This window comes from Vanessa atalanta, chromosome Z, assembly GCF_905147765.1.
Source record: "Vanessa atalanta chromosome Z, ilVanAtal1.2, whole genome shotgun sequence".
NCBI classification, from domain to species: Eukaryota; Metazoa; Arthropoda; class Insecta; order Lepidoptera; family Nymphalidae; genus Vanessa; species Vanessa atalanta.
The window spans coordinates 9,797,088-9,813,490 of record NC_061902.1 but is presented as its reverse complement, the minus strand read 5'-3'; the positions used below and the strand labels follow the sequence as shown (position 1 = coordinate 9,813,490).

The 16,403-nt window shown below is 31.5% G+C and overlaps 2 protein-coding genes across 3 annotated transcripts; both read right to left on the bottom strand.

Annotated features, from left to right (window-relative positions):
* Positions 1-4,055: 4,055 nt before the first annotated feature.
* On the bottom strand, positions 4,056-5,871 carry LOC125076270. 2 transcript variants are annotated; one of them, XM_047688373.1, is made up of 6 exons: positions 5,747-5,871; positions 5,178-5,298; positions 5,006-5,086; positions 4,804-4,928; positions 4,637-4,723; positions 4,056-4,552 (listed from the first exon to the last, which is right to left on the bottom strand). In XM_047688373.1, exons 2-6 carry the CDS (start codon positions 5,284-5,286, stop codon positions 4,445-4,447), a joined length of 510 nt encoding a protein of 169 aa, XP_047544329.1. In that variant the 5' UTR covers positions 5,287-5,298; positions 5,747-5,871; the 3' UTR covers positions 4,056-4,444. The 2 variants fall into 2 exon arrangements, with proteins under 2 accessions (XP_047544329.1, XP_047544328.1); XM_047688372.1 differs by lacking the exon at positions 5,747-5,871 and having other exon boundaries at positions 5,178-5,370.
* Positions 5,872-10,190: 4,319 nt separating this feature from the next.
* Positions 10,191-12,813, bottom strand: LOC125076266. Its single transcript, XM_047688364.1, has 6 exons — positions 12,668-12,813; positions 12,062-12,197; positions 11,879-11,959; positions 11,677-11,801; positions 11,501-11,587; positions 10,191-11,410 (listed from the first exon to the last, which is right to left on the bottom strand). The coding sequence occupies exons 1-6, from the start codon at positions 12,704-12,706 to the stop codon at positions 11,315-11,317; spliced, it is 564 nt and encodes a 187-aa protein (XP_047544320.1). The 5' UTR covers positions 12,707-12,813; the 3' UTR covers positions 10,191-11,314.
* Between the last annotated feature and the right edge of the window lie 3,590 nt (positions 12,814-16,403).

The following is a 16,403-nucleotide window of genomic DNA, read 5'->3' as shown; positions in this document are numbered from 1 at the left end:
CTATTTTTGTAACATTCGTGTGAATCCACTTTTAGTTTTATAATTAACAAAACCTTCTTCGTAATCATCAATGATCGACATATCATCATGACCAAAAAAAATGTTCTTTCGGACAAGAAACGGGAATTTTTTTAACAGATACTGGTTGATATATTTATTAGTCAATAATTTAAACGTACATTATATCATTATCAAATGACACATACCATGAAAATGAGAAATTAAAATATTTTACGTATAACAGTGCTTGTATTTCATAATTTTAATAAATAATGAGTGTCTTGACCACTAGTGAATTAAATCAAAGCATGGTGTACAAACGCCCATAAAACACAGCGTATGAGAAGCTTAAAAATACCCTAAGCATTCAAGTATTTACTAACGATTGTTATTGCGAATCTTTAATACCTACTTCTATTAACATGTTCTATTTTTTTTCATAATATGTTATGTAAACATATCGTTTTAATAATGACATGCGATGGAGCATACAATACTTCTACTTTGCATGTACCTCTAAGGCCTGAGAAAGTAAAGATGAATGACCTGCAAAAAAAAGTAGCCAAGTTCCTTTGGACTTCAAATTAACATTATTTAAATCCGGTGATAAAAATGACCCAACCAACTATAGACCAATCTCTATTTTGCCGGAAACAATCATGCTTAATAAATTGTTGTCATACTTTAACTTGACCAAGCTATTGTATTCTCGACTATTGATGGGGGTGTAGCATTTATTGAGCACTTTTAAGATGAGTGGGAGAGGTCACAAAATGCTATTGGAGTTTTTGGTAACTTATCAAAGCTTTCGATTGGGTTAGGCATATGATATTCTTCTAGAAAAACTTAATTATTATGGAATCAAGGGTTCTGCATTAAAATTAATTTCCTCCTACCTTCAGGAATGAGTTTTGAAGGTTGCTATTAACGGTGCAAAATAAATCGCGCTCAGGCACAAATGGTACCACAGGGTTCCATTTTAGGACCTCTGCTGTTTTTAATATATGTAAATGACTTACCTTATTTTTTTAATAAGACTTGTCACATTAAACTGTTTGCAGAGGATAAATCCCTTGTTTTTAATCTTGACAGAAAGATGAACAACTGACTTTGTAAGGAGTACTCTGCCACAGTTTCTTGGTTGGTTTGACATAAATAATTTAGTTCAAAATGCAAAAAATATTAAATGTATTTTATTTTCCCTGCCAAATGTCAAGTTAAATTCTTCTGCGGTTATTTTCAATAATGAAAGACTTGAGTTTGTTGAGTCGAGGGTCTTTCTAGAGATTACTCTTGACTCTAAGCTTCAGTGAGGTATCCATTTGCGTGCTCTAGCAGGGAAACTAAGTAGTTCCATTTATTCAATCAAAATAATTCGAAAACTTACAGACAAGTACTGCTAAACTAATTTATTTTAGTATTTTTCAGTCATAATATGTCATATGGAACGTTGTTATGGTGTAAAGCAGCAGATATGGAAATAGTATTTATTTTGCAGATAAGAGCTATCCGAACTATTTACAATATTAGTTCTAGGACATCATTACGCGAAAAATTGAAAGAAATATGTGTATAAACGGGTGCTTCACAAAAATTATATAAACTATACCATAAATGCTGATGCATACTATTTATACAAGAAATGACAATAAACTTGTAACCCCTACTTTCCGTTTTCATACGGTACAGAGAACGTTTTTTGGGGATGGTATATGCATATATAATGAGATTTCGGAAAATATAATCAATTTACCATTCAACAAATTTGATAAGTTTATTAAGACTAAGTTAATCAATAAAGCTTATTATTCATTAAAAATACTTTTTAGAAAAAAAGCCTGGATTTAAGCTCGCGTTCCATCACGGGACTGCTTGAACTCTAATTGACAATAATAGCTTTGTATATCTGTTTATTTGAAAACAGCAACAATACGAGTATCTTACCGTTTCTTCTTGTTGGAGGCTACTGTCGAAACGGTGGTAGTGTTTAAATATGACGATTTAAAAATGCTTCATTGTGCAATTTACTTTAATAAAAACATTTGAAGAATAACCAAAGCCATGGAGAATCCAACTCCTCGTGAATCCAAAGTCGATTCCAGGCCAGAATATACCGTGTATTCGACTCGGAATAATCTGGCTTGAAATATCTCATGTACTACTTTTACTTTTTTACTAAAATTGATACATTCGTGAAGGTACTGACTTGATTTACTTTCATGTAAATGCCATATTTTGACAATAAGACACATTAAATAAAATTAACTCAAACGCCAACTAAGATCTGATAGGTCGGTATAATCGATTCCATCGAATTGTAGCAATATCATTGGTCGAGAGATTAAATAAATAGATGATATTTAATAACGTTTAGAATATTAAAAATAAAATGAAGATAAAAGAAGATATAAGTAGTTAAGTAGATTAGTGTAGCATTATCAATAAATATTCATCGAGAAGTGTTCGTAGTGCATAGCTGATCTATTAAACAATCAAGTGCAATACGTAGATCAGGGCCGGACCGTGAGCTTAGGGGGCCCTGGGCTAATATAATACTACACCTAAGACACACCTGAATGTGCACTTGAAATAAATGGGTTTGATTAATTGCAGGATTCACAGGGCTGCAAACCATACGATCTGTTTAATTGAATAAAATTAGGTAATTCTTTCGCACTATCGTCTAATTTTGACTTTGACTTGACTTAGCTGGTAGACCTGGGTAGACCCTTGCCTTGATACACGGGGCCTTGGGCTGAAGCCCAAAAAGCCCTATGGTAGATCCGGTCCTAACGTATATCTCAGGTTTGGCTATCTTTATTCATTATTAGATTTATTATCCTAGAATTCGATACACAATATTTATTTCAATAAAGAACAAGAGTTTAATAATTTTTTATTAGAAGTCCAATATAATTGATATCCTTATAACTGTAATGAAGTACATTACAGTATTCTAAAACTACGTACATAATAAGATGTTGATTAACTTTATTTTTGTCTATTTCTAAGCTACACATAAAACATTCGAGACGAGACAGAAATTCTTTAATGCTGCCTTTTAGTTTATGCTCTTCAGACAGGAATGCTTAGGAAGTAGCACGTGATGTTTACAATATTGAATATTTCTATTGAAGGTTATTTATATTCGTTCTATTGTGCAATACACATATTATATAATATAGATAAGTAAGTATAAGAGATAGAAAAACGTTTTAGGCGGAAGATATGTAAACGATATTTGTTTTATATAAAATTAAAAGATAGTGTAGTTATATAAATGCAGTTCATTCCTTACGATTATATATATTTCTTATTTACACAGTACCATCTTTATATTTTATATTTAATATATTAATTTCCTTATGTTGCTCTATATATATACGCTACGCAAACATTTGTAATATTTGATCTCCCGAATTCACTTCCTTATATTCTTGAGAGCATAGTATCTTTTTCTTATTTCTATAAAACAATTTCATGACTACGATTTACCCGAACATAGTAAAATGCTTGCAAATCAAAGTAACAAGCTAAAAACTAATATTGTGAGATATCTCTAGAAGAAATCTCATACTTCATTATGAAATCAGCTGACACTGTCAATATTCAACTACGAGGCTTACTGATTTCAAAATGAATTTTTATCAATAAAAAATATTTTGCAAAATCACATTTATATTTTTATCCTTTAAAATTTTAATATAAAACTTTAAATAAAATGAATATTAAACTCTTCATTATTGTAGTGCCGCCGATGATCTTTATGCGAATATGAGACTTCTTCCATTTATATAAACACAAAGACATCTCTTGCTTACCGAATACTCTACTCATATATATATTCCATCATTACTGTGTATCTGGTTTCGTAAGCCCAATATATAATTATGCATATTTTTATTAGATGAATACTGAAAATTTTCGGGCACGTTTGTATGACAAATTCTTTTATATTACTGTATGATATCATGAGTATATACTCATGATATCATATTAAGAAGATTTATAAATAATTTAAAAACAATACAATCTATATTATTTTTCGTAGAATACATAATCTACACATATATAATGTATATAACACTCCAACTTTGCATTACCCTACTTGCAACCGATACAGATATACTTGAAAGGGCTTATAAACAATCCAAAATAATATGATATCCATTAATAGAAAATAGCTTATATAAATTTAAATAAGTGCGATGTGAACTACATCGTTTTATAAACGTGATATATAATATGAAATAGAACATATACTATGTTGCTTAGAAGGTAAAATCTAAATATATATAACACTCCGATTTCGCATCACCCTACTTGCAAGCTGTTAATACTTAAGGGTTTATAAAATATGTTAAAACTTAATTACAAGATACCATAGTATATTAAGAAGTAAAATCATAATTTTACGTAACAAAATTAGCTACAACAAAAACTTTTAAATAAATGCGATATAGTACTGGTCCTTAAATATTGGAGGAGGAACATCATCGTAATCAGCATCAGAGTCTTCGGAGTCATCCCAATCCCAATACATTTTTTCTTTCTGCACAAACAAAAAATGCAAATATATTTTACCGAAGTCAATTTATTTTATAAATTTTAATTTAGATAGTTAATAAAACCTCACCCAAGGAGTCCTGTTCCACAATATTTCTCGTTCCGGCACAGTCAAGTATGGCTTTACACGCGCGTACCAAAGAGGACTGTTTACAACCTGTTGATTATTTTGTAAATAAGTATTCAACATATTTAAATTACAAATAGCCTCGACATATTTCAAAGGAAATACTATACCAAGTGTTCCAAGCCTGCAATTTTGCTTATCTTAGTATCGATATCAAATTCTTCAAAATCGTCTTCTGCGTAGTTATCAAATACAAAAGGCTGTTTTGGTGGTCGTGATGAGGGCGATGGATTCACTGTAAATGTTAAATTTAATTACGACATTGTTAGGAACGAATTAGTATAGTAATATTTTTTTGCGTTAGTTACATACAATCCTCGTCGTCATCATCTTGGTCCGACTCCACGGCTAGATTATACATGTTCTCTGCTAGTGACTCCGCAATGGCTTTATCTGTGTAATAATATAATTCATTTCAAGTTTAATAGAATCTTCCAAATATAGTTGATGAAAATGTGGTCGATGTACTAGTATATTATCTTACCATAGTGATATTGGGGTAAAGCGTCAGCTGTTGGAGCCGACTCGTCTTCAGATGCCGACTCGCTGCTTGAATCTGGTTGTATGACCTCCTGCTTATTTTCGTCGCTCATTGTTTTGTGGTACTATAACAAATTTGTCGCTTTTTACTTCCTTACCTGTTAAAATCTGATAAGTTACAGTTAACGTAGGTCAAGCATAAAATAAATCAATTGGAATGAGAGAAGAAAATATTTTCAGCGCAGCTGCGAGGTTCCCCCTTCCCTTATCTCAAACTGCGCGGACACGCCTCCCTCGGGGTAGGAAAGGTGGGACGAAATCAATAACATTTCGTAAAAAGTGTAGCTACCTTAGAAGCCTTTTTTATTTCCTTATGCATGAGCTAAATAATAAAAATATATAAAAAATTCGCATCAATGATATGCAACTTATATCTAACTATAAGAGCTAGCATCAAATTATTCGCAGCGGTTCATATTTATAAATTTATTAAAGTATTGAATTAATTATAGGTAATAATATTTAATCCAGTCATAAGCCATATAATCTTATATATACAAAAACATACGGTACCTGAGCCGGTCTCCGGATCACAATTCAGTAATATCTTCACGGGTTAAAACTTTTTTATATCATGAATCTAAAAACAAACAGACACGATAGATGTAAAATATACGTCATCAGAACCCCGATGCAGGAGCTCCAATGCCTAGATTTTACCCGGGCCCAGCAGATAGCTAGATTCCTATAAGTGCGCATGTCTGAATTGCACTTACGTATTTATGTTTTGTTTACATGAAATAAATATACAGATTATAAAAATGTTATTAACCTATTCAAATTAATCACTTTGAAGTGTCTGTTTCTAGTACCAAAACAATATATAATTATTAAACGTATTGATGTGTACATTAATTCAAACAAATCCGAAACGGCTTTAAAAAGTTTAGCTTTAATAATTCACTTAACAATGCGATTCTGTAAGAATTCAGTTCGTATCTCACTCGTGATATGTTCTGCTATCTGCTAATTAAAAATTTTATAATTATTATAGTCAAGGTTTCATATTAAATTCTGTTATTTCACGCTCGTGTTCTGCGACAAGCTTTGAGTTTAATCTTGTACCTCTATAGTTGTTTGTTGTACGCTTTCATTTTCTACAACTGTAGCAATACTTGAAGTTAAATTGACATTGCACACATGACAAAGGACAATGCACATTTAAGTATGGAACCGCGCCCTATGTTGTATCAAATCCTAAGTTGTTTTTAAGGTTGTATTATATAACCAATATATTAAAGCAAATTTTATTTTTATATCAGCGCCCAGTTTCTGAAGTTATCTTAGGAACTAAACATGATCTGAATAATTAGTATTCCGCTTGAAATTGTCAAAAGTAAAACCATAACGACACCATCCGATCCATTAGGTCGTAAGATTAAAGTGTCTAGTAGACTTACTATAAGGAAATTGCACTGACGTCTTTGGACATATTTATTGTCCATATTTTTTCAAATTGTGTTCGACCAAAAGCAAACTTTTGTTTTTATAATATGTTGTTGATAAATATATAATATTTTTTTGGTTGGTGTATATAGTTCATATAAAAACCCACCCTCTAATAATAAATATTGTTTCGTACACTTCTAAAAATTAATCAAAAATATATATAAAAATGCTAAATATAGAGCTGATTGATGTATATTTTTTCACGTTGGATTCATTTCAATATTCGTCATAGTTTCTGAAAAAAAAAGCAAACGTTTGGGTTACTGTTACTCCCATGAGTGAAAGCAGAGATCTAAAATCTCGAGTACAAGTAATTTGATTGAAGAAGTAATATTTAAAAAGTTAAACTACATCCAAAGACGTCATTGCAATTTCCTTGTAAAAAGTCTGCTAGACCCTTTGTGATTTTTCAGGAGAGTTTTTTAACTTTCATCTTTGTATTACTCAGCCGCCAAATATAGTCTGTGATTGATTTTGGAATACAATTATGGTTGTAAGTGAGAATACGAAGAGGCTTCTGCAATGAATTAAAAGTTCATATTTTAGTAAAAATGGACAAACTTTATACTTGTTTTCACAAGGTCGTATCTATTTGTTAAGACCTATACTAATCAAAAACAGAACTTATACCGTGTACTGATTTTTTATATAACTTAAATTAGGAGTCGTACATACGCTATGAAAAAATAAACATATTTTTTAAATAAGCTTTATGAAATGCATCGCACTAATCAACCTTTAGACATTTTATAACATAACAATTATTCAGCCTCGTAACTTAATACTATAAATAAAAAATGACAAAGATTTAATAAATCGTTATATTTAACCGCAGTTATAGGGATATAATAACTTTGCTCTAAATTTTTCTGTTTTCTCCTTCGAGATGAAAATGTTTTTTGAGTAATCAATTGCATTGTTCTTTCATCTTCAAAATTATAGCGATAATAATATTATAATAGGGTAGGTTAACTTTACAACATCTGACTAAAGTGTATCATTGTTCTGGTGTATAAATGAGTTTATTTCTTGCATTTCTCTCTATTATTGCATGCACAGAATCACCCACGAAGATCAGGAGATATAGACCCACCTCCAAGAGACACACATTGCTATGGCTGTCTGAAATTTCCTTTCGCCAAAAAAAAGCGTGTTTAAAAACATAACTGCTAGAATTAGTTCAAAATGAGAAAAACTTAATAGTTTTCTTAAGCCTAGATTCAGCTTTTGATGTAGAAGGATATGACTTTAATATGAAACATCACATATAATCGTAAGTTATATTTACGACGCATAATACTTACAAAAAGACCTACAAAGCAAAAATGTGCAATTTCATGTTGTCATTTGACATAATAATTAAAAGTCATAAGATGTTTTAATGTGAGATTTTTTAAGTAAGTACATTGATAGTTTTTACACCTATCTTTAGTTAAAACATGCTCGTTCTTTTATCTTAAAAAAAAACGGATATGGTAGATAATATAATACATGTTAACCGAGTTATATTCTAAAATATAAAAGAAGAATAATATCCAATATAATTAGGAACGTTAAATAATTATATATTTCGTTCAATAATGTGAAGTGAGCGAAGACTGGAAACATTTCTAATAACAATCCTAAGATTGCCTAGACGAGACGGTATTGAAGGCACTCCAAGTAAACCGTGGGCAGTCGTATAGACACACTGCCAACAGTTCTATACATAACGTAATCAATATGGAAACCCATATTTTTTTTATAAATGGTGGTGATGAGACGAGTACCTTTAAAATAATTGTGTACAGGTGTAAATAGTATTATTTATACTTATAGTTATAGCAAAAGCTACTCAATTTCTATCATAAGGTTTTAAACTTCAGAATTTCAATGAGATGAAAATAGGAGAGTCAATAGATGCTTTTAATTAAAGTGTAAATGACTGATTTAAACAAATTTCGATTTAACATATTTTCTTTCATTTTTCCTGTATTATATAATTATAACATATTATACAATGAGTATATGTTACAATTTATGAATATTATGTACATTATTGATGGAAATTGATTATTATGTCTGTCTAATTTGGAACTAATTGAAATACTTAATGTGACGTATTGTAATTGTCCTGAGATTTATTCAATCAATATTAGGATATTTTTTATCTCAAACTAAAAGTCCGTCGATATACACCCCCGATGGCCAGACCTGTTGAAAAATAAATAACATAACTATGGTATTATTTTATTCACGAGCACGAGAAAAACCAATACCAAGTGTAATATTCACATGTAAGGTCCATTTATGAATTAGATTAAATAAATATTAGGTATATTAAAACATCAGCTCGCTGTGCACACACACCGTCTCCAACGCGCGCCCATTTTTATATTTTCCCGCGCTTTCGCGATGTGTGTCACTCGAGGTGACAGATGCATAAATACACAGATAATATATATAAATCTAATACTAATTAATATGTTATTATAGATCTGTGTACACTACACCAAAAATGGGCATTTTCCTTTAAATGGAAAGAGAAAAGGGAGTAAAAGCAAAAAAATACGAATATATTTTTTTTACAACCAAATTATAAGGTTCATTTATTGTAGCGATGTAGGCTTAGCAATTGCGTAAAGTTTTCTAAAATGACATGGAAAGCAACTTACATTTCAAAAAAATATCACTTAAATTATGTAAAATCAATTATAATTGTTTTTACAATATATAAAATTATATCTATAGAAAAAAAGAATCGGCTGATAGATTGATATCTGCCGACCATCTGTAGCATCATGCGCGCTCATTGGTCAAAACAAATAGCGCACATTTCCGTGGCAATATATCGTTTCAACAATGGCATGTGATGGAGCATAAAATAGTTCTACTTTCCTAAGCCCCGAGACACAAATATGCAGATTTGCAATTATAGATGATTGACCTGCAAAAAGAAGTAGCAGAAAAGGGAAGGCCAAGGCTACCTTTGTGCAACTAAGACCTGTATGGCTGTCACGAAAACTGACACGTCGAATAAAACTCATCTGAAGGAAAGAAAAAGCCATAGAGAATCCAAATCCTCGTAAACTCGATGTCTTTGATGGATACTTGGTATATTCTGGCCCGGGGAGATATCTAACGAACTATTGTATAACTATAAGTATCCCGCTGTCTAACTATGGTATAAACATAATTATTACTATCCCACCCACGTGGCGCTAAGATGTTAAGTCTTCCTTTTTTACTAACGAAACTATAACATATTCGTAATGGGACTTGATTTACTTTAACGTAAATGGCAAATTTTTAGAAGAAGACACATTCGAAAAGAATAACTTGAGTGCCATATATTATAAAGAAAAGTTTGTGTGTGTGCATATGGCTAATATCGAATTGCATGGAAAACGTAAAAAAAATATAAAAGATTTGATTATATTTATTCCTTCTTCGAATTGTTATCCTTTCCGATACACATAAAATAAAAAACAAGAATTTAAATGATTTTTATTAGAAGTCCAATATAATTGATGTCCATAGATACATTTCATTATTCTAAAACTACTTAATAATAGTTTGATTAACTTTATGATTCTACGAGAGAAGTAAATAAACACGGTATATTTATTTCTAAGCTACACATAAAATATTCGAGACGAGACAGAAATTCTCTAATGCCGCCTCTTAGTTTATGCTCTTCAGACTGGAATGTTTGGAAAGTCATATATATTCGTTCCATTGTGCGATACACATATTATATAATAAAGATAAGAGAAAAACGTTTTAGGCGGAAGGTATCTAAACGATATTTGTTTTATATAAAATTAAAAGATAGTGTAGTTATATGATTGCAGTTCATTCCTTACGATTATATATATTTCTTATTTACACAGTACCATCTTTATATTTTATATTTAATATATTAATTTCCTTATGTTGCTCCATATATATACGCTACGCAAACATTTGTAATATTTGATCTCCCGAATTAAATTCCTTATATTCTTGAGAGCATATTTTATCTTTTTCTTATTTCTATAAAACAATTTCATGACTACGATTTACCCGAACATAGTAAAATGCTTGCAAATCAGAGTTACAAGATAAAAACTAATATTGTGAGATATCTCTAGAAGAAACCTCATACTTCAGAAATCAGCTGAATACTACGAGGGTTACTGATTTTAAAATTAATTTTTATCATTTAAAAATATTTTGCAAAATCATCTTAATATTTTTATCGTTTAATTTTTAATATTAAACTTCAAATAAAATGAATATTTAGCTCTTCATTATTGTAGTGCCGCCGATGATCTTTATGTGAATATGAGACTTCTTCCATTTATATAAACACAAAGATTTTACGAATATATAATTATACATATTTATATACATAAAAACTGAATTTTTTTTGGCATTTTTGTATAACATAAATACCATACTCGTGATATAATGTTAAGAAGATTTGAAATTAATTTGAAAAAAACGTATAATCCATATTATTTTTCGTAGAATACATAATCTACACATATATGTATATAAAACTCTAATTTCGCATTGCCCTACTTCCAATTAGTTACACTTGAAAGGGCTTATAAACAATCCAAAATTATATGATATCTATTAACAAAAAATAGCTCAAATACATTTTTTTTAAATGAATGCGATGTAGTACTTAAATAGCGGAGGAGCAGGTTCAACGTAATCATCATCAGCGTCATCGGAGTCATCCCAATAAAATTTTTCTTTCTGCAAAAAAAAAAACATTTGTTAATAATATATTTTATCGATGCAAATTTATTTTATAAATTTATATTTAGCTAGTAAATGAAACCTCACCCAAGGAGTGTTGTTCCACAACTGCAATCGTTCCAGTTTAGTCAAGTGCGGCTTTACATGCGCGTACCAAAGAGGACTGTTCACAACCTGTTGATTATTTTTTAAATAAGTATTCAAATTACAATTGAACATATTTAAATTATAAATAGCCTCGATAAATTACAAATGTTCTATACCAGATGTTCCAAGCCCGCAATTTTGCTTATCTTGTTATCGATATCAGATTCTTCAGAATCGTCTTCTGCGTAGTTATTAAAAACAAACGGCTGCGGTGGTGGGCGAGAAGAGGACGATGGATCCACTGTAAAAGTTAAATTTAATTACAACATTGTTAGGAACGAATTAATATAGTAATATTTTTTTGCGTTAGTTACATACAATCATCGTAGTCATCATCTTGGTCCGACTCCACGGCTAGATTATACATGTTCTCCGCTAGTGACTCCGCAATGGCTTTATCTGAGTAATAATATAATTCATTTAAAGTATAAGTATAGTGGTTCATTTTCATCGAAATATAGTTGATGAAAATTTTGTCAATGTACCAGTATATTATCTTACCATAATAATATTGGGGTAAAGCGTCAGCTGTTGGAGCCGATTCGTCTTCAGATGTCGACTCGCTGCTAGAATCTGGTTGCATGCTGACCTCCTGCTTACTTTCGTCGCTCATTGTTTTGTGGTAATTATATGGTGGCTATAACAAAATTTGTCGTTTTTTACTTCCTTACCTTTCAAATCTGACAAGTTACAGTTAACGTAGGTCAAGCATAAAATCAATCAATTGGAATGAGAGAACAAAATATTTTCAGCTCAGTGCGCAGCTGCGAGCTTTCCCCCTTCCCTTACCTCAAACTGCGCGGACACGCCTTCCTCGGGGTAAGGAAAGGTGGGACGAAATCAATAACATATCTTAAAAAGTTTAGCTCAGCTACCTTAGCAGCCTTTTTATTTCCTTATATATGAGCAAAATAAAAAAAATATATAAAAAATTCGCATCAATGATGTGCAACTTATATCTGAATATCTTATGAAATAGGCTAGCATGAAATTATTCGCAGCGCTTCATATTTATAAATTTATTATTACATTACATTAATTATTGTAATAATATTTAATTCCGATATCTATGAAATAAAAACATAAATAAATATAATCAAAACATACGGTTTCCGAGCCGTTCTCAGGATCACAGTATAACAACATTTTCACGAGTCAGAACTTTTAATACTAATTAAAAACAAACAGACACAATAATTGTGAAATATACGTTATCAAAGCACCGATGCAGGAGCTCCAATGCCTAGATTTTACCCGGGCATAGCAGATAGCTAGAATCCGATAAGTGTGCGCATGTCTGAATTGCACTTATGCATTTACTATTTGTTTATATGAAAAAAATGTTCTGTTTGTCTGTTGATAATAAAATCCGAAACGGCTAAAAAAATTGGCTTTAATAATTCGCCCAACAATGCTATATATTAAATTTAATAAAAATTAAACAACAATCAACCGAACTTTAAAATTTATAATTTAATCTTGGAATATTAAAAAAATATGATATATTTATCTAACTGCGTTATGTACATTACAAGATATTACACGTAGTGCCATCGGAGATAAAAGCATACACCATAAAACTGGACTCGCTTAAAAGTAAACGAAAAGTTTTTTGGAATGAGGAGGAACCGGGGTATAAACATAAAATCACCTGCGCCACACCCTGTTAAAATCTCTGCTTCTGTTGCGTTGCAAATTGATCACTTTTAATCTGGTACCGTTACATAGCTTTGGTGGACCTAAATTTTTCAGGAGGTCTAATATAAGTATGCATTAGCAGCCCGTAAATGTCCCACTGCTGGGATAAAGGCCTCCTCTCCTTTGAGGAAAAGGTTTGGAGCATATTCCACCACGCTGCTCCAATGCGGGTTGGCGGAATACACATGTGGCAGAATTGCGTTGAAATTAGACACATGCAGGTTTCCTCACGATGTTTTCCTTCACCGCCGAGCACGAGATGAATTATAAACACAAATTAAGCACATGAAATTTCAGTGGTGCCTGCCTGGGTTTGAACCCGAAATCATCGGTTAAGATGCACGCGTTCTAACCACTGGGCCACCTCAGCTCAGTGGTTAGAACGCGTGTAGCTATTAACAGCTATTGACTGGTTTGCTGGTACCTGGTTAGGTTAAATAGACGTTAGCAGCTCGAGGTTAGTGAATTGGCATTATTAGGTACTTGCCCTTGCCTTCGATCTCAGCATTCGTCACATCGGACTGAGAACAAGAAATACATCTTCGTGTTCAATTAATTAACAGATTCGTCTAGGAGAAGTTTAATAATAAAACTATACCAAATTTCCTTTTAACTGTAACGCATTGATTTATTTAGTAAGAAAAAATTTAAAAACAGATATCTAAATCGTATTTGAATAATTGTAACTATTCTAGCGTCTAGTAATATGTTTAAAGTTACAACTCATTACATTTAAATATAATATTTTCACGGCAGCAAATATTTTGGTAACAGCTTAACTCTATGATCTTTTGGATAAATTAAGCATTATTAATAATATTCACCAATGATTCATAGTTTTATTAAATATCCTTTAATAAAACTATGGATAATTGCAAAAAAGGACACGAGGATATTATATTTGCAACTTAAATTTGATTTTTGCCACGGAAAAAATCTGTAAATTTTTTTTAAATAATAAATCGTAACATTCTAGAATTCGTTGTACTACAACGGTTGTTATCTGATGCTTGAGAGGATGGAATTTTTGAAGGGATAAGGACCCCTATCCCATAGCATCTGAGTTCTTACAAATTTGAAGTGAACTTGATAATTAATATTATTCTAATAAAACCAATTAATTATTTCCAATTGAGAAAGCACTGATTTTTGAACCATTAGTGATCCCAGTGCAGGCACTCAGAACAGCTAAATGTTTCACAAATAGCTTAAATGTCGAAGCACGTGATACTAAGGAATCAACAGAGAAATATTAACAAAAGTTGCAATCTTTGAGTTTCTTGCTCGTTATTCTTAATGGAAAACTGCCTTATGCCAGTCGGTACAATGATCGAGTTAAATGCTACAAAGTCAAAGTCAAAGTCAAAGTCAAAAATCTTTATTCAATATAGAAGTGTTTGCACTTGCTTATTGATTGTCAAAAATCTACCACCGGTTCGGAATTTAGCACCTCGGACCTGAGAAGAACCGGCGAAAGAAACTCAGCGGGATATATTTTTTTTATTTTTTTTAACCATTTTCCATGTAGGTACAATGATAAGTATATTTTAGTTGTTTGAAACAGCCTGGAGGCGATCATTTCATTCCCAAGGTGTGCAGTCAACTAAAAAGTCATTAGTGTTGTAATATCCTTTAGCACACAAACGCTCTTTAACGACTCTTTTGAATTTTATAATTGAATAATTTTGAACGTTTTCTGGGATCCTGTTGTAAAAACGTATACATTGCCCCAAAAAAGAGTTACTAACCCTGTGTAATCGGGTACTTGGAGTAACAAGTTTATTCTTGTTCCTAGTGTTAATAGAATGTACGTCACAATTTCTGGGAAAATCATTTATGTTTTTGCGTACATACATAACATTATCAAAAACAAATTGAGAAGCGACAGTCATTATTTTAATTTCTTTAAATTTACCTTTTAACGAATCTTTTGGGACCAGGTTATAAATTGCACGAATAGCCCTCTTCTGCAGTACAAAAATAGTATTAATGTCAGCTGCATTACCCCAGAGTAGGATGCCATACGACATTATACTATGGAAATAACTGAAGTACACAAGGCGTGCCGTATCCACATCAGTCAAAAGTCTAATTTTTTTTACCGCATAGGCTGCAGAGCTAAGTCTATTCGCCAATTTATTTATATGGGGGCCCCATTGGAGCTTAGAGTCTATTGTCATACCAAGGAACTCTGTTGATTCTAAAACATCTAATGCTTCCCCGTTTAAACGTACACTCGTTTTGACACATCTTACATTGGGAGTAGTGAATTTAATACATTTAGTCTTTTTACTATTTAACATTAAATTTGCAATCTATAACCTGGGAGCCAAGGAATCTTTGAGGTATAAATTTAAAGAAATTAAGATATTGACTGTTGCTTCTCAATATATATTCTGTAATGTTTTGTATGTACGGAAAAATATTAATGTTTTTATGAGAAAATGTGATTCTCATAACGTTGGTACAAGGAACAAACACAATCTTGTTACTCCTGTTACTCGACTGCATAGAGTCAGTAACTCTTTTGTGGGGCAATGTATACGCTTCTACAACAGGATCCCAGAAAGCGTTCAAAATGCTTCTGTTGCGAAATTTAAAAAAATTGTTAAGGAACGCTTGTGTGCGAAAGGTTACTATACAATTAGTGAGTTTATGTTTGATAGCACACCTTGGGAATGAAACGATCGCCTCCTGGCTGTTTCTACTCATATATAATTATGTATATAATTAATTTGACGTAAAAAAAAAAAAAAAGTCCCGCTGAGTTTCTTTCGCCGGTTCTTCTCAGGTCAGGGTGTTTTCTTTTCCGAACCGGTGGTAGTGTTTAACTTGACAATCAATAAGAAAGTGTAATACTTCTATATTGAATAAAGGAATTTGAGTTTGAGTTTGAGTTTAAATTATTAACACTAAACCAATTTACTATTTCAGAGAGAGTATTGTTCACATCGTCATATATCGAAAGACGTCTTTTTATTTTAAAAATTAAAGAAGTATCATCAGCAAACAATACTATCTCGAGTTTATCACCTAGGAGATGTGGCAGGTCATTTATATAAACAAGGAAGAGAAATGGTCCAAGAATTGATCCTTGAGGGACCCCCACAGTAACTGGAGACCCGGGAGATCTCTTTCCATTTAC

What these genes read in the sequence shown, in the direction of transcription:
- LOC125076270 (XM_047688373.1), bottom strand. Translation starts at nt 5,286, where the DNA reads ATGAGCGACGAAAATAAGCAGGAGGTCATACAACCAGATTCAAGCAGC. An exon ending in TTTACCCCAATATCACTATG is followed by an intron (nt 5,087 to 5,177) that starts GTAAGATAATAT and finishes ATTATTACACAG; the next exon opens with ATAAAGCCATTGCGGAGTCA. An exon ending in TGTGGAACAGGACTCCTTGG is followed by an intron (nt 4,553 to 4,636) that starts GTGAGGTTTTAT and finishes TTGTTTGTGCAG; the next exon opens with AAAGAAAAAATGTATTGGGA.
- LOC125076266 (XM_047688364.1), bottom strand. Translation starts at nt 12,706, where the DNA reads ATGTTGTTATACTGTGATCCTGAGAACGGCTCGGAAACC. An exon ending in CTGAGAACGGCTCGGAAACC is followed by an intron (nt 12,198 to 12,667) that starts GTATGTTTTGAT and finishes ATTTTGTTATAG; the next exon opens with CCACCATATAATTACCACAA. An exon ending in TGTGGAACAACACTCCTTGG is followed by an intron (nt 11,411 to 11,500) that starts GTGAGGTTTCAT and finishes TTTTTTTTGCAG; the next exon opens with AAAGAAAAATTTTATTGGGA.